The 23,446-nt window shown below is 51.9% G+C and overlaps 9 protein-coding genes across 9 annotated transcripts; 5 read left to right on the top strand and 4 right to left on the bottom strand.

Moving 5' to 3' along the window:
* The first annotated feature begins 356 nt into the window (after positions 1-356).
* PV06_06304 (O-acetylhomoserine (thiol)-lyase) lies at positions 357-2,520 on the top strand. Its single transcript, XM_016407403.1, has 2 exons — positions 357-1,921; positions 1,971-2,520. Exons 1-2 carry the CDS (start codon positions 801-803, stop codon positions 2,233-2,235), a joined length of 1,386 nt encoding a protein of 461 aa, XP_016263007.1. The 5' UTR covers positions 357-800; the 3' UTR covers positions 2,236-2,520.
* A 274-nt stretch (positions 2,521-2,794) lies between these two features.
* Positions 2,795-5,679, top strand: PV06_06303 (uncharacterized protein). The gene has a single exon (XM_016407402.1). It carries the CDS (start codon positions 3,244-3,246, stop codon positions 5,386-5,388), a length of 2,145 nt encoding a protein of 714 aa, XP_016263006.1. The 5' UTR covers positions 2,795-3,243; the 3' UTR covers positions 5,389-5,679.
* On the bottom strand, positions 5,647-8,158 carry PV06_06302 (uncharacterized protein). Its single transcript, XM_016407401.1, has one exon. It carries the CDS (start codon positions 7,918-7,920, stop codon positions 5,881-5,883), a length of 2,040 nt encoding a protein of 679 aa, XP_016263005.1. The 5' UTR covers positions 7,921-8,158; the 3' UTR covers positions 5,647-5,880.
* An 847-nt stretch (positions 8,159-9,005) lies between these two features.
* On the bottom strand, positions 9,006-9,272 carry PV06_06301 (uncharacterized protein; the record flags this gene model as incomplete). Its single annotated transcript, XM_016407400.1, has 1 exon — positions 9,006-9,272. One exon carries the CDS (start codon positions 9,270-9,272, stop codon positions 9,006-9,008), a length of 267 nt encoding a protein of 88 aa, XP_016263004.1.
* Positions 9,273-10,201: 929 nt separating this feature from the next.
* On the bottom strand, positions 10,202-11,739 carry PV06_06300 (uncharacterized protein; the record flags this gene model as incomplete). Its single annotated transcript, XM_016407399.1, has 8 exons — positions 10,202-10,389; positions 10,446-10,690; positions 10,746-10,763; positions 10,827-11,002; positions 11,052-11,074; positions 11,140-11,260; positions 11,398-11,565; positions 11,617-11,739. 8 exons carry the CDS (start codon positions 11,737-11,739, stop codon positions 10,202-10,204), a joined length of 1,062 nt encoding a protein of 353 aa, XP_016263003.1.
* Positions 11,740-13,040: 1,301 nt separating this feature from the next.
* Positions 13,041-15,324, top strand: PV06_06299 (uncharacterized protein). The gene is made up of 3 exons (XM_016407398.1): positions 13,041-13,305; positions 13,355-15,024; positions 15,076-15,324. The coding sequence occupies exons 1-3, from the start codon at positions 13,167-13,169 to the stop codon at positions 15,106-15,108; spliced, it is 1,842 nt and encodes a 613-aa protein (XP_016263002.1). The 5' UTR covers positions 13,041-13,166; the 3' UTR covers positions 15,109-15,324.
* Positions 15,325-15,910: 586 nt separating this feature from the next.
* PV06_06298 (uncharacterized protein) lies at positions 15,911-17,761 on the top strand (the record flags this gene model as incomplete). The annotated part of the gene is made up of 1 exon (XM_016407397.1): positions 15,911-17,761. One exon carries the CDS (start codon positions 15,911-15,913, stop codon positions 17,759-17,761), a length of 1,851 nt encoding a protein of 616 aa, XP_016263001.1.
* A 3,592-nt stretch (positions 17,762-21,353) lies between these two features.
* On the top strand, positions 21,354-23,192 carry PV06_06297 (uncharacterized protein). The gene has a single exon (XM_016407396.1). The coding sequence runs from the start codon at positions 21,473-21,475 to the stop codon at positions 22,850-22,852; it is 1,380 nt and encodes a 459-aa protein (XP_016263000.1). The 5' UTR covers positions 21,354-21,472; the 3' UTR covers positions 22,853-23,192.
* Positions 22,839-23,444, bottom strand: PV06_06296 (uncharacterized protein). Its single transcript, XM_016407395.1, has one exon. It carries the CDS (start codon positions 23,365-23,367, stop codon positions 22,939-22,941), a length of 429 nt encoding a protein of 142 aa, XP_016262999.1. The 5' UTR covers positions 23,368-23,444; the 3' UTR covers positions 22,839-22,938.
* Positions 23,445-23,446: the final 2 nt, after the last annotated feature.

Here is a 23,446-nt window from a genome sequence, read left to right as displayed (position 1 = left end):
CGCCTTTCTCCAGTTTGGTTGCCCAATCTGGCGTTTCATGGACCCCTGAGACGGAATCCCATGCACCCCGAACGCTGGCTGGTACTCGGTACCACATCCACCCGCTTTTGAGGAGAGATTGAATCAGGGGATCTCCAGGATCACAACAAACTTCAAGAGATGAAAAAAGATATAGATAGTATTGCTTCAGCTTGATGCAGTCAGCTTGGTCGAATACGGATAATATCCCATGTCTGTCTGGTCATGCCACGCGGCATGTGTCCTGTCAGATCTGTCGCAAATACACGTTCTCGGCTATTTAGTGCCTGCAATTTGAAGTGACCTAAACACGCCTATCGTGTTCTTCATCGACATCCTCTACATTGTGTCACTCGAATACCACCAGCTCGTATTCACACTCGAAGTGTCCATGTGTTCAATAGGATACGAGCAACCAACATGTCTGATCACCTTCGCATTGGTCCTAGCGACTTGGGCCCCGTTTACTGACTGGGAGCGCCGGCGTGGAATTGGCTCTGATCACGCAATTCGGGCACCTCTTCATCGAGTGCGGGGAAGACGTTGACACCAGTCGCATCTATTCTTCCTTCAAAGGTCAAGTAGCTCCCAGCTTTCCACTACTCATACGGTGATAAAATTTTGCTCGGAAGAGACTATTCGTGCCCTACTCTTGTTCGCCGTTCTGACAAATCCTGACTATATCTCCTTGATCTTGTCTGCAGCCGCTTGTGCGACTGAGATTGCACAGCTCACTGTTAAGACTACTACCACATTACAAAGATCGCCCAAATCTTGTCACCATGTCGGCCGACGACCATGTCTCGAGATTCGAGACCCTCCAGATCCATGCCGGCCAGGAGCCAGACCCAGCTACCAAATCTCGCGCCGTACCCATCTACGCAACCACCTCCTATACCTTCAACGACTCTGCTCATGGCGCCCGCCTGTTTGGCTTGAAAGAGTTTGGAAACATCTATACCAGAATCATGAACCCTACTCTTGATGTCCTGGAGAAGAGAATCGCTGCGCTTGAAGGTGGCGTTGCTGCCGTAGCTGCTTCCTCCGGTCAGTCGGCGCAGTTCATGACCATCATCGCATTGGCGCATGCAGGAGACAACATTGTCTCCACCTCGAACTTGTATGGAGGTACCTACAATCAGTTCAAGGTCATGCTCCCTCGTCTGGGTATCGAGACCAAGTTCTTGAAGTCTGAGAAGCCCGAGGACTTTGAGAATGCCATCGATGACAAGACAAAGGCGGTTTATGTGGAAACCATTGGCAATCCTAGATATAACGTGCCCGACTTCGAGGCCATCTCCAAAGTCTGCAAGGCCAAGGGTGTTCCTCTGGTCGTTGACAACACTTTTGGTGCCGGCGGCTATTTCTGTCAGCCCATCAAACACGGGGCAGACATCGTTGTGCACAGCACCACCAAGTGGATCGGAGGCCACGGCACTTCCATTGGCGGTATGATTGTGGACTCGGGCAAGTTCGACTGGAAAGCCAATGCGAAGAGATTCCCTCAATTCAACGACCCTGCGCCTGGTTACCATGGACTGAAGTTCGTAGACACATTCGGCCCTTTAGCCTTTATTATCCGCATCCGAGTCGAAATCTTGAGAGATCTTGGTTCTTGCATGTCACCATTCAACGCACAACAATTTATTCTGGGCGTGGAAACCCTGAGTCTGCGGTGCGAACGCCACGCTGAGAATGCGCTGAAACTGGCCAGATGGCTCGAGAAGCATCCTAATGTGGCCTGGGTCTCCTATCCTGGTCTCGAGAGTCACCCTCACCATGCATTGGCCAAGAAATACCTCCCCAGAGGATTTGGAGGTGTCATGTCAGTCGGCATCAAGGGCGGATCCGCTGCAGGCTCGCAAGTGGTGGATGGATTCAAGATGATTTCCAACCTAGCCAAGTAAGTCAAGGGCGTTGAAATATATGTCTCACCAGCTAACGTGTTGCAGTGTCGGTGACGCGAAGACCCTTGCCATTCATCCGTGGTCCACTACCCACGAGCAACTCAGCGAACAAGAGAGACTGGACTCTGGCGTAACCGAAGACATGATCAGAATCTCGGTCGGCATTGAACATATCGACGATATCATTCACGACTTTGAGCAGAGTTTCGCCGCCAGTAGCGCAGCGCAGCCTGATGCCGCAGCCAGTACGGACAATGCGACACAAGGGTCCAAACCAAGTACGGATGCTAAACTCAGTGGGGCAACCTGATTCCATTGCTTTTTCTATCCATGAGATTTCACAAAGTCCGTAAGAGAGACAGCGTCTGATAATCGTTGGGATCTGAATAGGACCAAATCTTTGATGATAAACTCTTCCCTCGCCGATTTAGAAATAGGGACAGGCAGGACGGGCACAAGTATTTACATCATCATGGCTAAGTAGTTGCACATGTACCTACTGTATAGGTGGTGCAGGGGGATGAATTTCGGGGCAGCCAATCGGTAGTTACAGAATATCCTCGTTGTTCGAGAATGAATGTAGAATTCTCACATGTGTCCGCTGTATCTCCGGAATTTTCACATGATCCGGCCAAACCCTGCATAAAACACCCTCCCAGATCTACAACACGAAGTCGTCCTCAGAACTCAGATATCGTGTAATAGTTCCATGGTCAGTGATAAAACAACCCTTGCTATACGGAGTACAGCAGGGTTATATCGTTATTCAGCCCCATATACTCGGACACACCCCTCCGGCCCTAGAAAGGGAGATATATCCTCTTCAGGAACGGTGCTCCGGACGCCCCGAATCTGATCTGCCTGAAGAGCTTCGTCTTGTTGCGAGCTCGTGCCACTCAATGTGATGCCGAGGCTCCAAGTTTGCAGCTCCAGCAACAAGTCGTGGATCAATCATGACATTGGCATTTGGCACTGACTCCAGGATGGCAATATCGCCGACTGCGTGACCGCAATCATGATGATTGCTTTAACCGATTGTTTGCCAGTCAACTTCATCTTCCCTTTCATCTCTGCCATTTTTGGTGTCACCGTGTTCAAATGGTCGGTACAATCTCACCTCTTTGGATGTCATCTTCTTTCTTCTCCCTTTCGTGACAACTGATCTTGTCTTCTCCCCGACTTGTCCCTTGATTACTTGTCCACCGGGCTGCTGATCCTCGCCCGCTGACCTCATCCCTGCATTGATACCCGGACAAAAACACTTCCACCTCACCACTTTCTCAACGGGCTTCTTTCCTACTTAGAGTCCATCGTCATCATGCCGTCTTTCCTCTCATCAACGCCTGCCCACCTCCAAAAGGCCGCCGAGTATCGCATACCACCACCCAAAGGCCAGCCCTATTCTCTGACTGTCCCAAACTCCAAAGTCGATGGACGAACCTCTGTTTATCGGCATTGCAAGTGCCCCGATGGCACTCTCCAGACCCTCGATAACTCCGTCCTCACCGGGCATGACATGTTTGAACACTCTGCTCAGCGATATCCTCACTCCCCTTGTCTTGGGTGGCGGCCGTGGGACTCTTCCAAAAATGCCTACGGCGCCTACGAATGGATGGACTACGAGACGGTAGCGAAACGTCGCAAGGACTTTGGCGTTGGCCTCGTCGAGATACACGCAAGAGAAGGAATCACAGGGACGCAGTACGGGATCGGTCTATGGTGTCAGAACAGACCGGAATGGCAACTGACGGATCTCGCATGCATGTCTCAATCGCTCTTCTCGGTCTCGCTGTACGACACCCTCGGCCCAGATACATCAGAGTACATCATCCGACATGCCGACCTGGCCTGCGTGGTGTGTTCACTGTCCCACGTCCCGACGTTGTTGAAGCTCAAGCCTAGACTGTCAAACTTGAAGATGCTGGTGGTCATCGACCCTCTGGAATCGGGCAGTGAGAAGCCGGAACTCTCCAAGCAAGCCCTCCTGGACAAGTTTGCCGCGGATGTAGGGTTGAAGATATACTCTCTCGACACCGTTGAGAAGCTGGGTGCGTCGCTCGATCGACCCGTCAACCCACCTCGACCGGCTGACCCGATCACGATAAACTACACCTCCGGCACCACAGGACCTCCCAAGGGCGTCGTGCTCACCCACGCCATGGCCGTTGCGGCGACCTCATCTTCTCTCGTTAGCTCCGCCGCAGACAATAAATCTAGCACACTCTCGTACCTACCACTCGCCCATATCTACGGACGTCTCCTTGAACACACGGCACTCTGGTCGGCAGGGCGGATAGGTTACTTCCACGGTAACCCTCTCGAACTCGTCGAGGACCTCAAAGCCATCAGACCGACCACCTTTGCCTCGGTGCCCAGACTGTTCAACCGTTTCGGCGGCGCCATCAAGGCGAACACCGTAGAACAGCCTGGCGTAAAAGGCAGTTTGTCGAGGTACATTGTGCGTACGAAGCTTGCGAACGCAAACCCCAGCACCACGCCAAACCCTACATACTCGCACCCGGTCTACGATCGTATATGGGGGAAGAAGGTCGCGTCCGCCTTCGGACTCGAGCGTGCAAGGACCATGGTTTCCGGAAGTGCACCGTTGGATCCTTCTCTACAGCAGTTCCTGCGTGTTGTCTTCTCCGCACGCGTCTTCCAAGGTTACGGTCTCACCGAGACGTATGCGATCGCCTTGACACAGCCAGTCGACGACTTTAGCGTGGGCAACTGCGGCGCCGTGACGCCGTGCAACGAAGCCTGTCTCCTCTCGGTCCCCGACATGGACTACACGGTGGAGGACAAGCCGTACCCGCGCGGTGAGTTGCTCTTGCGCGGTTCGAGCGTGTTCACGGGGTACTTCAAGAACCCCGACGAGACGGCCAAGTCGTTTACCGAAGACGGCTGGTTCAAGACGGGCGACATCTGCAGCGTTGACGAGCTCGGCCGGTTCCGCATCATCGACCGCCGCAAGAACGTCCTCAAGCTCGCCCAGGGCGAGTACATCTCCCCCGAGCGCATCGAGGGCGTTTACCTGTCGAGTTGCTCGTACCTTGCCCAGGCGTTTGTGCACGGAGACAGCGTCCAGACGTTCCTCGTGGCCATTTTCGGGGTGCAACCCGACACCTTTTCGCTCTTTGCGTCGAAGGTGCTCGGGAAGGAAATCGGGCCCACGGACATGGCGGCGATCCAGGCCGCCTGCGAGGAACCCAAGGTCAAGGCCGCCGTGTTGAAGGATCTCGACAGGGCCGGTCGCAAGAAGAAATTTGCGGGTTACGAACGCGTGAAAAACATCAAGTTGTACGTGGAGCCGTTCACGGTCGACAACGAGTTACTCACGCCGACGCTCAAGTTGAAGAGACCCGTGGCGGCCAAGAAATTCAGGGACGTCTTAGATCAATTATACGATGAAGGGTTGGAGATGGAGAAACAGGGTGGTGGAAAGGCAAAGGCCAAGCTGTGATTTCTTCTTCTTTTCGAATCTTGACCATTTTCGATTCTCAATCATCCTGGAGTTGGAAATATGAGTTCGAATTCGATTCCGATCTGATGCTGTCACCAGCGCTTGATCCATTTCCACCTTGTGTGTTGCATTGAGAAGCATTGAGAAGGCATTGAGAAGGCATTGACTTGTGTGATGATCAACTTTAATGATCTGTAGATCTGATAGATTGGCATCAGAATAAATCAAATACCTGCAATGATCTAGGAGTAGAAGAAACCGGGTTTCACGTCACTTGTTAAAACTACCCAGGTATCCAAGTATTTAAATACATAAATGTGTTCGAGGTCCTCCGTAAGCAACCTCCCTTACCCAAGGTATCCAATGTAATAGATTGCTCTATTTACCGTACAGTATATAGTAAATCTTGGTATTTCTGAAATCTCTTTGAGCAAAACACTTGAAAGTGGGGTGATGTGAGACATCGGTCCGAGGCCATCGCCATCATCCTCATCACTTGGTCGTCGACCAACCATGCCATAGCCCTTGCTCGTCCCAAACCCCGACCTTGGAGTACGTTCCTGTATCACTACCCTTCATCCAGGCGAATCTGAAGAATTCAACCTCTGGGTTTTCGTCACCGTCATCGTTGCCGTTATCGTTGTCGTCGTCATTGTCATTGTCATCTTTACCATTCCTCTTGCGGCGTTGTCGATCGATGGTGACTTGTTCTTGGTCCCAGTAAAGTTCCTCGTCCGTGTAGCCTCGCCACCGCTCGACGTCGTTGATCAGGATGCTCACTCCGTCTACTCCAGTGTCTTTCGGAAGGGGACCCCAATCAAAGGTGATGTTGTCGGCAGCCGGTCCTACGATGGCCGTGACGTTGGGGGAGTGTGCTCCCCACCAGGATCCTCCACCGTGGCCACCGGAGCCGGACTCTCCCAACGCCGCGGGAGTCTGAATTATACTCGAAAACCCCCAACGGGCGATGCCATTGATGAACAGTCCCAGCAACAAACCCTGGTAGGCGAGTCCCGGTCGGGTCTGGAACCCCGTGCCGGGCATGAACAACAACGCCAGGATGTAGTGGTGAATTCGCAGCCTCTCCCCCGGTAGGACCAAAAGGATAATCAGTGCCAGACCCATGGTGGCGTAGATGGCGAGGTATTTTGGCATATTGCCGGAAATGCGGATGAAATGGATCTGGGTGACGACGATGACGAGGATGACGATGATGATGATCGCCAGGGCGAACGGCGCACCAGGTTGGGCCAGGTCGTGCGGCGTCAAACGCTCGATGGGGATCAACGGGGCAAATGTATAGTTGTTCAGAGCCCCAATGAAACAAAACCCCAAGTACAGGACCGTCTTTTCAATCTGCGCCGTGAGTCCGCGGAGGAGAGGCACGGCGGCGATTCGGTAGAGGATGAACGAGATGAAAGCCGCAGGGAGGAATCGTTCCAAAAGTTTACTGATCCCTTCGTAGATGTTGGCCGTGTTGGGGGGGTCCGAGACCAGTCCGACGTGCAAGAACATGATGACAAAAGTGCTGAAGAAGAAGACGGCGGGGGAAGATGTGAAGACGGACAAGAAGACCAGAGCGACGGCCGTGACGGCGAACAGTGGCCACCTTGAGTCCGTGGGACATTTGGCCTGCTCGGGCGACAATCGTTGGAAAGTGAACGCTCGTGGAAACGTCCCCGGGAAAGACACACTTTCGATCCCGTTGGATTTTGTCGAGTGGAAATTCGTGTGTGACCCGACCAGCGTGGCCACACCACAACCTCCGTTGGCGTCGGTGGTGATGCCCGCGTGGATGGCTGCCTGACAGATGAAACTGTCTCCTCGATATACCGAGTTCGAGTCTGGCCGGAAAGGGTCGGGCCCTCCCACCACGAGCGTTTGATACCTGAGAGACTGATTTCCGACCATGTGTTCCTCCAGCATGTGAGTACCTTTGCAGTTGGCTGGACACCGAAAGGTCATGTGCGCCGACGAAAAGGGTCGACATTGATTTCCGTTGAGGCCGCATCCGTTGCCTTCGTTCCAGAAGCTGGCACCGCACCATAGATTGCGAGGCCGTCCGTAACCCTTGATGAAACCCGAAGTCGAATGATGTTTGAGCATCAATGACCAAGTCAAAAACCAACAGGCGTACAACCCGACCAGCAGGATGAGACGTTGTTTTCTCTTGGGGGCATATCTATCCAACAACCTCAAAGGCGCTTCTTGTACCTTGGGAAATATCGGGTTGATTTCCAACACCCTCGGGGGTACGGGACCTTTTACCCAAGTCACCACCGCCCTCGAGGCTTTCCGGATCGGCAAGGGTACCCATTTATATCTGAAGCTTGCGGCCGACTCTCTTAGCCATATGGGTAGCGGTAGCTGCGCAGTCGCAGTCGTGGAGGATTCCGAGGCTGTCCGGATGTGAAGATCTCGACCGCTTACAGCGTCATCATTTAACCCGTCGTCGTCGTCGTCGTCGGTCAAGACAGGTATATCTGCAGCTCGATTCTCTTCATCGTCGTCGCGGTACTCGGCGGCCACCATTGTGCGAGGTTTCTGAGACGTGTATTGATAGTTCTGATGTGAAAAAGGTAGTAGATATGCGCAAACTAAGACATAGCCGCGGAGGGGGAGGAGGCGAAATGAGTGGATGGATGGATGGATACGAGGAGATGAATGAAACGCTCTCTAACGATGATTCAAAATAATGAATGGAAAGTTGTATGTGAGAAGAAGAAGATGAAGAAGAAGATTGAATGCTTTCGATGCGCAGGCTTACGTGCCTTGTGTCTCATACTTCGGTACTTTGACTGGCGTTTCGGCCTCGTCGGAATCGCTTGGCCCCTCAACATGGGTAAAAAGCCGCCGACCAACAGATGGTGTGACGAGCCGATGGATTGTATAGACGTTATCGATATTAATTCATAATATTCGGACTTGTCAAATTGCAGATTGATGATTCTATTCGCCATATATCACATGAAGTTGAGAGAGCGGACGCTGATTTCCCTCGTTCTCTAGCATCAACGAGAGACGACGACGACGACGCTTGCTTCTTCTTATCGATAGTTACCGAGAATATTGTAATATTGTATCCATTATATGGAGCAACATGCTGTGATTGCGTAGGAGGCGGAAGATCCTTTTGACCCATTCCATCTCCAAAGGCTCAACTTCACTCGTACGGAAATCTCACAGCTTGGGTTCCCTCTTCGTAACCCTTATCCACATATCATGAACATAAAGACCCCAGCCTTGAAAGAACTCCATGGTCTCTCTAGACCCACGATGCTCACCTCGAAGTTCCGAAGGAGCTACAACAAAGAATCATTTAGTTTACAGACTTCTCAAACATACCATCACCGACACCACACCACCACCGCTTGGGACTTTACTGTGTACTCACCTGCACAAATGCCTTGTTAAGCTCAACCGTGAGCATTAGTTGCGGCATAAGAAAAAGAATTGGCAGCAGCTCCACCTTACATCTAAATCATCGTTTCTGACTCTGCATCTTTTTGTGACAGCCCATGCCTGATGAAAGATCCCAACATATCCATGTGGTCTGCCGCATCGGGCTTGGATCTCTTCCGGACAACTTGCTTGGCCACCCTACGCAACAAACAGGATTAGCTGCGGATGATATCCTCTGGATGTGAATCTGTGTATTGTTGGACTTGCCCCATGATCTTGCCCAAACCATAAGTATCCGTGTCTTTCGGCATAAAGGCTGTCATCAGTGGTGACTGAGCAATCTTGGCCAGCCAAGGGAATGCGCCCGTGAGGATGATCAGTGGAATGGTGCTCTCCGTCGTACTTATGTAGGAGAACTTGTCCTCATCGTCCTCAAGAAAGCCAAATGCCTTACCAAAGGCAATCTCACCGACGACATCCATCGTCAGGGCCGACCCGGATTAGTGGCCCTGTTAAGTTCTAGATCAGTACCTGCAGCGGGTAACAACGTGTCAAAGATAACGTGCCATATTTGAAGCACGCCTCGGCGGATTCGAGGTACAGGCGTGCCGTTCCAGTTGTGCTTCAGCTGCCAGAACTTGGTCACACCGGCCCAGAAAGGACCCGGGATGTGTCTCAAGCGATACCAACCAAAGAAGTACCGGGTCAGGGTGTAGACCAATAGCAACAACCATATGTTGCTGACCGAATCATTTCTTTAGTTGGTCCAGACGATGGTCAGTAAAAGTGGGTGACTTGTTGATGGGAGAGCTGTAGAAATCTGGGGGCGATTTGCCCATGAGCAAGGGTTGCATGCACATCTTTTCACCGACAAGTCCCGTAGACCCTGAATCTAGATAGGCGAAGTGACCAGCAATGTCACCTGCAGATGAGAAACGAGACAAAGCAGGGGAGGTCGACAAGAGGAGAATCCTATCACAATTTGTTGAAGCGCAATGGGCAATGCTACTCCGTTGAAAGGATCATCCGATCCGCGGTGGCTACATTGACTCGTTCAACGGCAGCGTGGGGCCCCGCCTTCAAGTGAAGCTGTGCTCATTGTAGCTGGCATCATTTTATTCACTACTGCAGCCACCTTGCTCGTGGCCTTCTCAAGACTCGCCTTAAAGCTCGAAACAGCCTTACTACCAGCCGATGGAAGGGACTTCTTGTTGCCCGTAGTCCCAGTCTGAGAAAGATTCATTTCATCCGGGGTCTGAAGATCCACTCATCATCGAGGACGAGACACCCTTGGAACTGATTCCTCCTCCCCCTGGCTTGCCCCCGCCTCAAGTCAATCACGAAATCTGTGCTGGCTTCCTGCCATGAATTGCATACCTGTACTACCGTTACTCCTCCATCGATGAAATACTCAATAGTCAAATGATATGCAGGGCACGTACAGGGGCCACCAGGCGCGGGTCGACTCGTCGTGCATATCTTCCCTGACACCCACAAGAAAGACTTCCAACTCGGTGGGAGTCCAGCCGAGACCCCGGGTGAACAGCGCCACGCTGATCCCGGTCAACGAGGTGGTGAAGTCTTGAACTATCCATGATCCTGTCCGGAGATTGAGAAGACAGTTTCTAACGAGTACTAACTCATGAAGCTCTTACCAAGTCTTTCGTAGTGCGGGATTCTGGACCAGGGGTTCATCGGCCAGACATATGATTTCTGCTGGACGTCCTCAAAACCTGTATCGATCATGATGTCTCGAACACAATCGATGCTGTCCAGAGGCGCTCCCAGCCTGATGCTAGCCTCTAGCATATAGCGTGTCCATTGAGCAAGTGCGGAGTCTTCGGGAAGGTTTCCACCTAATGAGCGAAGATGGAACGAGATGTCTTGGACTTCGAGGTATCTGCACATGCTTCAGTTGAGCAAATTTGAACGAAGGTGGGCGTGATGCATCATACCCGCCCGGGTTCAGGTTGCTGGTGCCAGATGTAAGCCAGGGATTCTAAAAAGTCAGAAGGAAGGACGGGGAGGAGTCAGACTCAAAACTTTGCCGCACAAACTTCCGCCATTGAGATATGGCTCCAGTCATCATGCGGCTGAAGATAAGGTCGAATTTGTAATCGTACTCCCATTGTTTCTCGACATCCCATAATTCGAACGACAAATTAGGCGGGTTCGATGTCGGCTGCACAAGACTTATGTCGACGCCCGTCACCTGCCACCATGAAGCTCTCTCCGAGATCGTCAGTCAAGAAGGAACTCACCGTGGCCTCCGGGTGATTGTCCGCTGGGGGCGGCAACATTAGTGAAGTTGTCTTATCAACCCGCTCTAGTCGAGAGAAGGGAGCTTACCGAACTCGAGTGCCCAGCATCCTGTCCCTGTGCCGACGTCCAGTACTCGTTGCACGTCGCGGTTGTTTTCAACCCCACAGGCCGTCAGTCCGGGTCCAAATGTCTCCATCAGCAAGCAGTGCTGATGCTCTGAGTGGGATCAGTCGACCACCCGGCAGAACCAATCAGTTGTAACTCACTAAGACGATCTAGTTCTTGCTATCGTGACTAGATGAGTGACAGCCCCAGGTCGTATCAGGCCATGGGGGCAGGTCTTACCGCGTCATTTGGGAGCACATAGTCGGCGGCATGGTCAGCGCCCGCGTGGTCCAGATCCCAGGGACTCTTACCTCTGTCGCCGTAACGGTTGTAGGTCCGACCATTCTCTCGTCGAAACTGGTATACACTCGACCTCAACGACGATGTGGACAGTATGTCACGTTCTTCCTAAGCGGGATGTTTGAGCTTCCATCATATGTCACAAATCGGGTCGATTACCTCTCCAATAGCAGAGTCATGGTCAGCATCGAGAAATAGTTGATGTGGATCTTGACCTTGACCTTGACCTTGACCTTGACCTTGGTCTTCCATCGGCACATCTCGGTCCTGAGGAGAAGACATATCGGCCACTGGTTGGGTGTAACTGGAGAGTGAAAGTATTTTACAGAGCCACTATGTTCTCTTTATCACTTTCTACAAGATGTAAGCTCTGGAGCGTTCATCACATGTCGACTTGCAAACGAAGGGTACCGCTGGCCTCTGAAGGGACACGATTGATTGACCTACCTTTAGTTTCTGTCTAGTCGTCACCAATATTCTTCTAATGTCCTCTTATGGCGGATCCGCTAAGTCAATGAGTTCCCACAATTCGTATCCAGAGACTTATGCTTTGCGGCATGCTCGTGATGTATCACTGATGTCGTGGGAAGCTTGTCGGGCTGCGTCTAGTGGTTCCCTCGCAACTTGGCCGCATAACTGGCTAAGAAAATCCAGGCTCCAGTCAGACACCTAGCATGGGTGGTGGAAGCAGAGTACGTCTGTGCCAATACCAGCTCCACCATTGAATGCTTTTGTTTATGGTTTCGCCTCAGTATGCGTCTTCCGCGTCGCGTCGGATCCTGGAGATGCTCTAGCCCCAACCCGTGGACAATCTCTAAGGGCACTTAAAGGTGAGCGGAGATCTTGCCAGAAGCATGACTGACCCAAAGTAAACTCGTCGTATCGTAAACGCCCGAAAGTCAGTGTCCAGTCGAAATGACGGTCTCGAATTCCATGATTTCATGACTCGGGTTGCCACGATGCAAGGGAGGCCTCAACGTGCGTGCGGCACACCCTGCATTTCCCTGAGCTGTCTTTTGCAGCAGACCATGCCAGCGCGGTGAGCGTGAATGGCTGATAGTCCACGGGAAAATCTTGCGCTCTCCCCAAACGGTGAGGCGGATCCAGGGTTGACCAGGGTAAGTAGATCAATGATACCACACAAGCCTTGCTGAGCCTTGTCTTCGGTAGAAACCTGCGGTTCACCAATCATGCAAAAGCAGAGGCTGCAGCACGGTGGTTTTTCTAACGAGGTCAACAGCCTCATACCATTCGGACTTACACTTGGTTGTCCGTAGTGTCGAATAAAAAAGAGCATTGTCCGAAGCCATCAAATGTCAATCCTGAAGTCAGATCCAAAGGGCCAACACCGCCTTGCCACAAGCTTTGCCGTCAGCAAGTACGCCGTATGGCCTTTGGATATAAACGAGGTAAGACGAAGAAGGCTCTCCCAGTACTGAGTACAGAAGGAGAGAAATCAACAACACAATTAATTAATCAGCGACTATTGAAAGCGCGGGGATCATAGAGTACCGTCATCCACCGTCACCGTATGGTTGGTCAAGGGCTACAAGCTGTCGGTGCCGTTATCGCATCTCTTATCGCCGGCAATGGATTTATGCAATAGTCATCATGCGCCCTTCGTCTTCAGTCTTTACTTCACCTCTGTTGTTCTGCCATCAAACACCCAAGGTCGTTGATATCCTATCAGTCGACTTACTGCCGCAGCCATGCCCGTCGCTATGGAGAAACCAGCGCCAAAAGACCTGTCGTATCACTACTCCAGGGTGACAAAGAATCGTAATGCCAGTCTCGTCAAGAAGTTTTACCAATACATGTTCATACCTGGGATGGGCAACCTCGCTGGAGGTAGTTTGACTTCGATACTTGTTGATATAGCCAGCTGATATCTCTTTAGGCCTGCCCAATCCTGGGTATTTCCCCTACGACACTTTGGAGGCCGCCACAGCGACACCAGATCGGTTCAAGCCAACTCCCAATAAGCCCGTTGATCCTCCCACAGCCGATTTGGCAAAGACAAGTCTCTCAGACACTCCGACCGCCTCTCGGGTCCTTGTTCCACACGATTCCGCTGAGCCCAACGTTCTACGGAAAATTGATCTCACCACCGCTTTACAATATGGCACTGCGCAAGGTTACCCTCCGTTGTATGCCTTCATCAGGTCTTTTGCACAGAACAACTTACACCCCAACGTGCCTTATAAAGGAGGAGTCGAGGTGATATTGACCTGCGGATCGACAGATGGTTTCGCCAAAACCATTGAGTGCTTTAGTAACATTTGGGACGAGGAAAGAGATTGGATTCGAGAAAGAGAAGGTGTTTTGTGCGAGGAATTCGCTTATATGAATGCCATTCAGACTGCTAAACCTCGTGGTCTCAATGTCGTCCCCGTGGCCATTGATGACGAGGGCATGCTAGCGTATGGCAAAGGTGGACTAGAAGAAGTCATGGAACATTGGGACAAGAACAAGGGAAAGCGACCTCATTTGATGTACACCGTCACTATGGGCCAAAATCCAACTTCAGGTCTTCTTTCTGTCAAGAGACGGAAGGAGATTTACGGGTTATGTCAGAAATATGACATTATCATTGTTGAAGATGACCCATACTGGTACCTACAGTACCCCTCTGCCAACGAACTCTCGATCAAAGCTCGCGGCCAGGCTGTCTCGGAGAACTATCCTGCAACGTCAGCACACAACTACAATACCTCATCGGGTGGCAAATCGAGCGGCTTTCCATTCCTGGACAGTCTCGTGCCTTCGTACTTGTCAATTGACGTGGACGGCAGAGTCGTAAGACTGGATACTTTCAGCAAGACCGTAGCACCCGGTTGTCGCCTGGGCTGGATTACTGCTCAGCCTGCCGTGTGTGAGCGGTTGCAACGCATCACTGAGACGAGCACCCAGCAGCCTTCTGGATTTGTTCAAAGCCTGATTGCCGAACTGATCATGGGTCCTTCTTCCAAGGGCGACCCTGGAAAGGGTGGCAGGGGAGATGGCAGTGGTTGGGGGGCCGATGGCTGGGTACGATGGCTGGAAGGTCTTCGAGGCAACTACGAACGTCGAATGCAGGTCATGAGTAACCTTCTCGAAGAGGGAAAATATGTTATTCATGACTCCAGACGACCCTCCACTGCGTCGGAAGATGATTTCGAGTACCAGGTGTTGCACAAAACCCAGATGTATGACTTTTCCTATCCCATGGCTGGGATGTTTCTCTGGATGCGGGCACATTATGAGACACACCCACTGTACAGTAAAGTCGAAAGCCAGCGACTCGCGCAAGCTTTGTGGGTTTTCATGACGACGGACGACTATCTGGTCTTACTCAGCCCTGGGTCACTCTTCTGCCCCACGGAAGAAATTGCTGAAAAGAAAGGCTGGCAGTATTTCCGACTTTGCTTTGCAGCAATCGACGACGACATTCTGAAGAAAAAGACCAAGGCCGTCGTGGACGCGTTCACTGACTTCTGGGCCATCGACGACGTCAAGGCGATTGACAAGTTGCTGGAGGACGATGAGGCGATTCAAGCTAGAATTGCCCAGCTTACAACATACAATCAGGTGAGTCATTGTATGATGGCAGAAGCAAATGAAACTGACTTGACTGTCCAGGGATTATACGCCATTAATCCAGTCATGTGTTAGTACAGGATCTGTTGCGATTGGACGGGCAGGATCTATGATGAATATGCTATGATAGAAATGGTAAATGAAACATACATAGGAACTTGGGTAGGAATGATTTTGTTTATGGCATTCTTTGGTCTGGGTAGAAGTGTCCCGCCTCTACCTTCGGAGTAGCGTGTTGATGTCACCCTAGGTAAACATACCTAAATACAGTATAAATAGGTTACTCCAGACTGATCTTGGCCATGGGGTTAACGGGCGCCTCTTGGGAGGTTAAGGGCAGCCTCGTTATACCTCGACCTCCAATTGATCATGCCTCGTGCCTGTGAAGCTGCCCATTGTAGGCACTTGGTGGGCTTCTCACAGCGTCATCGATGCGCCTAATACGCCCGGACCTTCCTACGCCCAGGCGCCATATGCAAAAGGTTCACTAGTCGTATCCCACTTGATTCAATCTTTCGGTAGCATTGTGATCTTCATTCATCGATTCAATATCCAACGGTAGGTTGACTGACCGAGGAGTTGGAAGATGCCTTGCTCTCACTGGGCCGCTCTGCCGCTTATCTGCAACCTCATTCGAAGCTACTCTCCCTCTAGCACATGGTTGCAATACCGATCCAACGTCGTTCAACTCCGCCGTCATATTTGCCATCCATCCCAAGATGGTCAGCTTATGAAGAAGCTTCCCCTGCTCTTAGCACCTCGTCACTTGTTCGAGTCCAGGTAAAGGAACAAAAGACGTCTCAGTCATTGAATTGGACGATTTTGACTGACCTTCAGTTGGGTGACGGGAGTTATTTGACAGCCTTCCTCTGCCATGATGTTGCTTAACTCGTTGTTACTGCTCACCTCGTTGTTACGCCCGATTGCAGGCTGTGAAGACCATGACTGGACGTCCCCTGTGCTTGGAGGCTATGTCGATCATAGTATGATGAGAAGACATGACCTGTCAAAACGAATCCAACCAACGGCACTGAAGACGCCCGCGCAGCAGATCAAAGACTTGCACTGGGGTCAGATCAACTTTCTCCATACCACCGATACTCACGGCTGGCTGGCGGGTCATTTGCTGGATGAGAACTACAGTGCCGACTATGGGGACTTTGCCGACTTTGTTCAGAAGATGAAGGCCAAAGCTGACCGCCTTGGAGTTGACCTGCTTCTCATCGATTCCGGCGACTTGCACGACGGGACCGGGTTTGGAGATATCACGAAGCCGAACGGGAAACTGACTGTTCCCATCTTCCAAAGGTTGCCGTACGACCTTTTGTCAATTGGCAATCACGAACTCTACACCACTCCCATCGCAAATGACACGTACCACAATTTCGCGCCGCACTGGGGTGGACGTTATCTTACTTCGAATGTCGAATTCAACGATACGGGTGTGCTCAAGCCCTTCTCACAGCGTTACGCGTACTGGGAAACCAAACAGGGAATCCGCATCATGTCTTTCGCCTTCATTTTCAACTTCACTGGAAACAGCAACGCCACCGTCGTGACGCCTGTCGGCACCGCAGTCAAACAGTCCTGGTTCCAAGAGCAAGTCAAGCGCACCGACATTGACATGTTTCTCGTGGCAGGACATATAACTCTCCGCGGCTCAACCGAATGGAACTTGATTTACTCGGCAATCCGCGAACATCATCCCACGATCCCCATCTCCATCTTCGGGGGCCACCGCCATGTCCGTGACTCGGTCATCTTCGACGCCAATGCCGTGGGAATAGCCTCAGGCCGCTACTGTGAGACGGTCGGTTGGCTTAGCATCGACGGCCTACCGTCATCTGTCACGAGGGCGAAGTCACCTCAGGGCAACAACGCCACCAAGATCACAGCCAAACCCAGCGCGATCCCCGGCGTCACACCGAACAATCAATCCGACTTGTCCTACACTCGCCAGTACCTCGACTTTAACCGCTTCTCGTTCGAACACCACACCGGCACGACCGAGGCGACGTTCAATACCAGCCTCGGAACCAACATCACCGAAAAGATCACCAGCGACATCGACAGTCTACCCAGCCTGACCACCAAACTCGGCTGCGTCCCGGACAGTTACTACCTGTCCCGCTACCCGATCACGTCCAACCAGTCGCTGTTCAACTACCTGACCACGGTCGTGTTCCCCAAGGTGGTCGTGGACCCGAAGCGCACCAACATGAGCCGCATCGTCCTCACCAACACCGGAGGGTTCCGCTACGACCTCCTCAAGGGACCTTTTACGATCGACAACGCCTACCAGACGAACCCTTACCAGAATTATTGGTTGCGAATGACGGCCCCGTGGTCCGTGGCCAAGAACTTGTTGGCGAACATGCAGACCGACAAGGTCTACAAGAAGCGGGGTGAGCCTGCGACCGCCAACGGAACCACGATCGTCAAGACCGAAGGGTACGTCACCCACGACGACTTTGGGTCCGACGGCGACAACGTCGTCCACATCGACCAGGGCTCGGCAGAGACGCCTCACTATGTCCAGGCCAACGTCTCGGTCGATGGCATCGGCGACGACACGCTGGTCGACGTGTACGGGACGAGTTTCTTCACCCCCGCGGCCGGCAAGTACCTCACCGGCAACACGAGTGACTGGGTGAGTGCGGATGGAAACTTTAGTAGTTTCGACACGTTGCCTAGAATGGCGCAGCAATTTTGGTCAAAGGATTGTTGATTTTCTTTTTCCCACATACTTCGGAGTATAATACCTGCTCCATAATATACATGATATATATAAAATACACAAAATACACACAACACATATAACACAGGTATATACAACAGTAAAAGTCTTGCATAATAGTTAGTATACTATGTATGTGGAAGAAAACATGGATTGAAGATACTTGGGTACAGATTAACCATATTGGAGAGCACGACGACTTGATGATACTTCTAGGGAGGGAAACATTTTAAAGTAAAGTATTCTAGACATTAACCCAAGCCACCATCAGATACAGCGAGGACATTACAATCCAAAAAAAAAGAGAACATCATGATGGATTATAAAGTAGCCGCCTGACACGTGAAGAATCAAGTCAACCTCATTCCACAGTCATCCACATCTATGCCCGCGGGACATGACAAGTTCGCACCACAACCACAGCCACAACCAAAAGCCATCCCAAAAAACATTTAGGTGCTGTACTTTACTTGTTCGGCTTTCTCACGACTTCTCTTCCTCTTCGTCTTCTTACTCTCTTCATGGACAATTGTTTGCTACGTCGACAGGGGACGCCACAGCTGTAGATGTTGACATTTTCTAACCAAAATTTGTTAATTAGCAACTGGCGAAAAGAAGAAGTGGGAGGAAGACAAAGAGAGATTCTCAAAAAGTACTCACAGATCCTCCGATATCACTACTACTCCGGGCACGTTGTGAACGAAAACCACCAACTTTTCGTCCGGAGGAGCCGTTGGGTTTCTCGGAGGAAGAAGGTAATTCCTGGATGATGGCCGCCGTCCTCGCGGTTTCTGTATAGTGGTAGGTAGGTTGTTGTTGTTGTTGACCATGTCCGAACGAAGAAGGAGTGTGGCCGCCTGCTGGCAAATGGTACCCGGAAACAGGGGGATAGGATGCTGCCGCGGAGCCTTGGGACGGGTGAGAAGGACACATGGACAGATGAGGATCGTGGTAGCCTGCTGCTGGAGCTGCACCACCGGTCGTCGTCTGGACCTGTCGGGTGACATTTTTGAGACTGCGACGACGAAGACGACGCCACAGATAAAACACCAGCACGACGATGGCGGTGAGACCGGCGACGCCTCCGACGACACCTCCCACGATCGCGCCGACGGGTGCACCATTTCCTCGTCCACTCTTGTCCTCGTCGGTGCCGACGGCCGACGAACCAGAGTACAGTTTGCGAGGGAAGACGCCCCCTTCGCTGCCAAAGTTTTGACGGATGGCCTCGGACAGGCGGAACTGCTGCCGCTCGACGTCGAGGACGAGGGAATTCATCGTCAGGAACGGAAGACCCCAGGTGTAGGCATAGTGCGCGGCACTCGTGTCCTGGTTCGTGTACGAGTAGACGAATGCCCGCTGGTAGGTGTCGTTGGCGATGACCAGCTCTCCGTCGCCGTCGTACTGGCGGGGGAACCGAAAGAGCTCGTCCGCCGGGATGGAGGTCTTGTAGCCGCCTTTGATCGTGAAGCTCAGGTTCCCCGCGGGCGGGTTCGACGGAGGGTAAGTGTACGTCTCCAGGGTAGGGTCGTACGTGCCGTTCGTCGCGGCGCCGAACGCTGCAAACGACTCCTGTGGGATTTCGATCGAGCTGCTTATCGGGTTCGGCGACACTTGGAAATTGCTGGTCGATGCGTTGGTCAGAGGAACGGTGCCGGCGTCGGTGACCCACGACAGGTCCTGGATTTGTAGGCACACGGGGCAGTCGGGAGTGCTTGTGTCGGTGAAGAAGTCGCCGGCCACGCGGGCATCGTCGTACGCTCCGACCATGAGGAGCCCGTCCTGAGGTTCGTCGATGGAACGACTTCCGACGCACAAGCCCCAGGACATCGATGGTGCCGCACCGACGTCGACCGCAGCTTGCAGGAAGCTCGAGTTGGGCCCTATTCCAAGGCTGCTTACACCTATAAAATATACAACAGTTAAGCATCAACCACGTGGATCAAAACGGAAAGGCCGCGTACGAACCCCATAGACTTCCATCATCGGTCACAAATGGATATCCCCAGATCGTAGTGTCGTTGAGTTGTGGAACGTCGACAACATCGTCATAGAAAATAAAGATGGAGGAATCCATGCCAGCGCTCGTGCCGTTCCATGTGGTCAAGTCTTGATTGACCGAGGTGCTTGACAACCTGGGGTCATACAGTCTACCATTAGTGGCGACACAGGCAAGGTCATCCTTTGAGGTGCAGTGGCGGGTGTTTGCGAGCACGGTGATTTCCAGGATAGAAGGATACAACGAAAATGTCTGGTTCGGTGTGCCGACGTCCAGTGCGATCCCCCATGCAGATGCGCCCAACCCGTCCGAGCTGAGATTATTGTATGTTATGGGCAGGAATAAAGGATCAGCATCGTTCTGGCAGGTTATAGATGTCATCTTGTAGCAGAATTTATGTATACGCTTCGGAAGAGAAGGGAGAAGTCAGAATGAAAAACACCAAAGAAAACCAACCTGGATAATACTGGGGACGAAGCATTCTTCCTGCCTTGATGAGAGCGGGCGAAGTGGAAAAGCCTCGGGGATGTGAGAGGTGCCAGCCGCAGCCTTAATCTACAGACGAACAGTCCATGGCTGAGGGACCAGGTTCTTCTTTGGACGCACACACAGACAGATAGAGAGGTGAGGGAGGCGTTCTCGACCCATGGCATCGCGGCTGAGCATAGACACATGGCAGTCTCCTTCGGAGGAGATGGACGCTTGGCTTGTCCATATAGCTGTAGTGGACAAGGAATACTCGCCCCCAGCCAAGAGCACACTCAGCGAAGGATACGAGAAGGCCATCCAATGTTCCAGGGTATGTTTGACAAGGCAATCGCCAATGAGACCCACGGCTGATCGGAAATGGGAATGAAAAGAAACCCCTGTCGAATTGAGAGAATTGTTTTGGCAGAGTCGGATGGTCACTGCGGTGACTAGATCATGCATGATTCGTCCTTACCTTTGAATGGAAGAAGCCTTCCAAGCTCCAAGGTATGTCGTTCGTCGTGGCTCAAAGCCTCATCTATTACGCAGCTCTTGCTGATAAAACCACCAGCTGAGGGAGGGGTACCACAGGTGCCTACCTGAAGAGTGTCTGACCCATGTTGAATACGCCGAGACTTTGTCCTACCTGGCTAAAACTCGTATACAGACAAACACGAGACCACAATTCCTATACAGGGCCCAAGTACGGAGTACTTGGGTTGTCTTGGCCTCTCGCTCTTCTCCAATCCATTCTGCGCTCTCTTCTGGATTTTTTGCCCCCATGCAATTTTAAGGAGTCAGCTGAACCAACAAGTGCGTTGGTGAGCCATGTAGATTGGCTACGTATGCGATGCAATCCGATAGCTTTCTTCTGAGTGCCAAGGTATGGAATGATGTAGGTGAATGGACTGAGAAAAGTAAAGAAGTCCCTGTAGTGATGAATATTAAAAAGGAGTAAGACTGATGAGTTACTGCTGCTGACAAGTGAGCGGCCTATCCGGTTAATTTGATCCACCCGAGAACTAACTATACGGTGAAGTACCCCAACTGAAGCTGCGTTGAATTGAGCCGAGGGATTTCAATCTGAATCTTCTCCGCACTTTTCACTCTCTCTGACTCTGACGAGCGCTCGTCAAGGCGACGTTCCGAGGTTAGAACAATGGTATATGTTGAGTCCAAGCTCCTAGTATGGCCATTCCCTTCTCAATGCCCCGTGGATCGTGAAGTGAGCAATCATGAATTTCGAACTCCCACCTGATGTCCAGTCCTATCTCTCCCGCCTGGACGAGTTCATAAACAGCAAAATCCTGCCCTTACAGCATGCCGGAAACAACAACCGTTTCTTCGATCATCGGCGTGAAGCTTCACGTACACAATGGGACAATGGAGGACTCCCTACTGATGACTGGGAGCATCTTCTCCACGAGGCCCGCAAGTTGTCAGACGACGCAGGGTTCTACCGCTTTGCCTTCCCGAAGGAATATGGTGGAGCTGGAAGTACTTCCCAAAACCTGTACATGAGTGCCATCAGGTACCATCTGGCATCCCATCCTGTATATGGTGGAGGGGTCAGTCTGGCCAACGACCTGCAGAATGAGCACAGCGTCGTAGGAAACAACCCGATCGTCATTATGCTCCATCATTACGGCACGCCGGAGCAACAGCAGAAGTTCATACCAGCGAGCGTCCGCGGCGAGTTTAGAGCGACTTTTGGACTCACCGAAATCCATCATGGTTCCGACGCGACGCACATGGACACCACGGCCACACCGATTACATTACCGTCGGGCGAAGCTGGGTACACAATTAATGGCAACAAGAAGTGGCAAACGGGCATGCACAATGCCACACACTGCCTTATTTTTGCGAGAACATCGGGCAAAGCTGGGTCGCCAAAAGGAATCACTGCTTTCATAGTGCCCAGAGACACGCCTGGTGTGACAGTGGCTTCGTATGAATGGACGCTCAATATGCCGACAGACCACGCGACAGTTTTGCTGGAGGATGTCAAAGTTCCAGCCTCTGCCATCTTGGGCCCCGTTGATAATGGCTTGGCCATTGCACAGACCTTTACGCATGAGAATCGGATACGTCAGGCAAGCTCAAGTTGTGGCGCAGCAAGATATTGCATCGACAGGAGTGTTGAGTATGCCAATGAACGCAAAGTGTTTGGAAAACCATTATCGTCGCATCAAGCTATTCAATGGCCACTGGTGGAATTGTCTACTCAGGCTGAGATGTTGCGGCTGCTGATCCTCCGAACCGCCGTGGAAATGGACCAAGTGACGGCAGCATGTAAGGCTAGTGGGAAGGCCCCTTGGGTCGCGATCGAGAAACAACTGGGTCATAAAATCGGGATGTGCAATTACTATGCCAATCGATTAGCGACAGAGGCTGCCGATCGAGCAATCCAGGTTCACGGTGGAGTGGGGTATTCGAGACACTATCCCTTTGAACATATTTGGAGACACTTCAGGAGGTATAGGATTACAGAGGGAAGTGAAGAGGTGCAAATCAGGAAGGTGGCTGCATATCTGTTTGGATACAAGACGACAGGGGAGTCGGGGGACCAAAAGAAAGCACAGGAATTGAACAAAGGAGAGGCAAAGTTGTGATTGTGCTTTTCTATGGAGTTCTTGTTATTGAGCTTCCAATGTATGACTATGTGCTCCGGAGTTACCAAGACAGGACCATCCAAGGCTTAGCACACGTCTTCCACCACCAGCTTTTCTCCGCTTGGTGCGCCGAGGTCGGTTTTTAGTCTCCTGTTGAAGAGCTCCATGAGCATCTCGAAACAGACCTTGGTGACGGCGGGATCGTAACGTCCTTTGCTCAACTCATCACGGACAAAGGCATGTTGAGCGGCGAAGACTTCGTAGAAGGAAAACTCGACACCCGCCTCGTGAAGAGTCTTGCGGATCAGGTCTCGACCCTCCGCCGGAACGTGAGGGTCACTCTTGCCAAAGACCATGACCAGTTCTCCTTTGATATCACCCGCTCTCTTCAAGCTGTCATCCTTCTTTCCTTCACCCAACGTGGAACTGTGGATGTCCGTGGCGAAGAAACACAGCGCCGCAGTCACTCGGGGATCCAGTGCACAGCGGTAAGTAAGATGACCTCCGAGACACATTCCCGTGGCTCCGATTCTGCCATTGCACGTCTTCAGCCCCAAGAGGAACGACACCGTGAGCTGTGCGTCCTCGTCGTAG

This window comes from Exophiala oligosperma, assembly GCF_000835515.1.
Source record: "Exophiala oligosperma strain CBS 72588 unplaced genomic scaffold supercont1.5, whole genome shotgun sequence".
NCBI classification, from domain to species: Eukaryota; Fungi; Ascomycota; class Eurotiomycetes; order Chaetothyriales; family Herpotrichiellaceae; genus Exophiala; species Exophiala oligosperma.
This window is presented reverse-complemented; position numbering and strand designations above follow the sequence as displayed.

What these genes read in the sequence shown, in the direction of transcription:
- PV06_06304 (XM_016407403.1), top strand. Translation starts at nt 801, where the DNA reads ATGTCGGCCGACGACCATGTCTCGAGATTCGAGACCCTCCAGATCCAT. An exon ending in ATGATTTCCAACCTAGCCAA is followed by an intron (nt 1,922 to 1,970) that starts GTAAGTCAAGGG and finishes AACGTGTTGCAG; the next exon opens with TGTCGGTGACGCGAAGACCC.
- PV06_06303 (XM_016407402.1), top strand. Translation starts at nt 3,244, where the DNA reads ATGCCGTCTTTCCTCTCATCAACGCCTGCCCACCTCCAAAAGGCCGCC.
- PV06_06302 (XM_016407401.1), bottom strand. Translation starts at nt 7,920, where the DNA reads ATGGTGGCCGCCGAGTACCGCGACGACGATGAAGAGAATCGAGCTGCA.
- PV06_06299 (XM_016407398.1), top strand. Translation starts at nt 13,167, where the DNA reads ATGCCCGTCGCTATGGAGAAACCAGCGCCAAAAGACCTGTCGTATCAC. An exon ending in GATGGGCAACCTCGCTGGAG is followed by an intron (nt 13,306 to 13,354) that starts GTAGTTTGACTT and finishes ATATCTCTTTAG; the next exon opens with GCCTGCCCAATCCTGGGTAT. An exon ending in AGCTTACAACATACAATCAG is followed by an intron (nt 15,025 to 15,075) that starts GTGAGTCATTGT and finishes TTGACTGTCCAG; the next exon opens with GGATTATACGCCATTAATCC.
- PV06_06297 (XM_016407396.1), top strand. Translation starts at nt 21,473, where the DNA reads ATGAATTTCGAACTCCCACCTGATGTCCAGTCCTATCTCTCCCGCCTG.
- PV06_06296 (XM_016407395.1), bottom strand. Translation starts at nt 23,367, where the DNA reads ATGTGTCTCGGAGGTCATCTTACTTACCGCTGTGCACTGGATCCCCGA.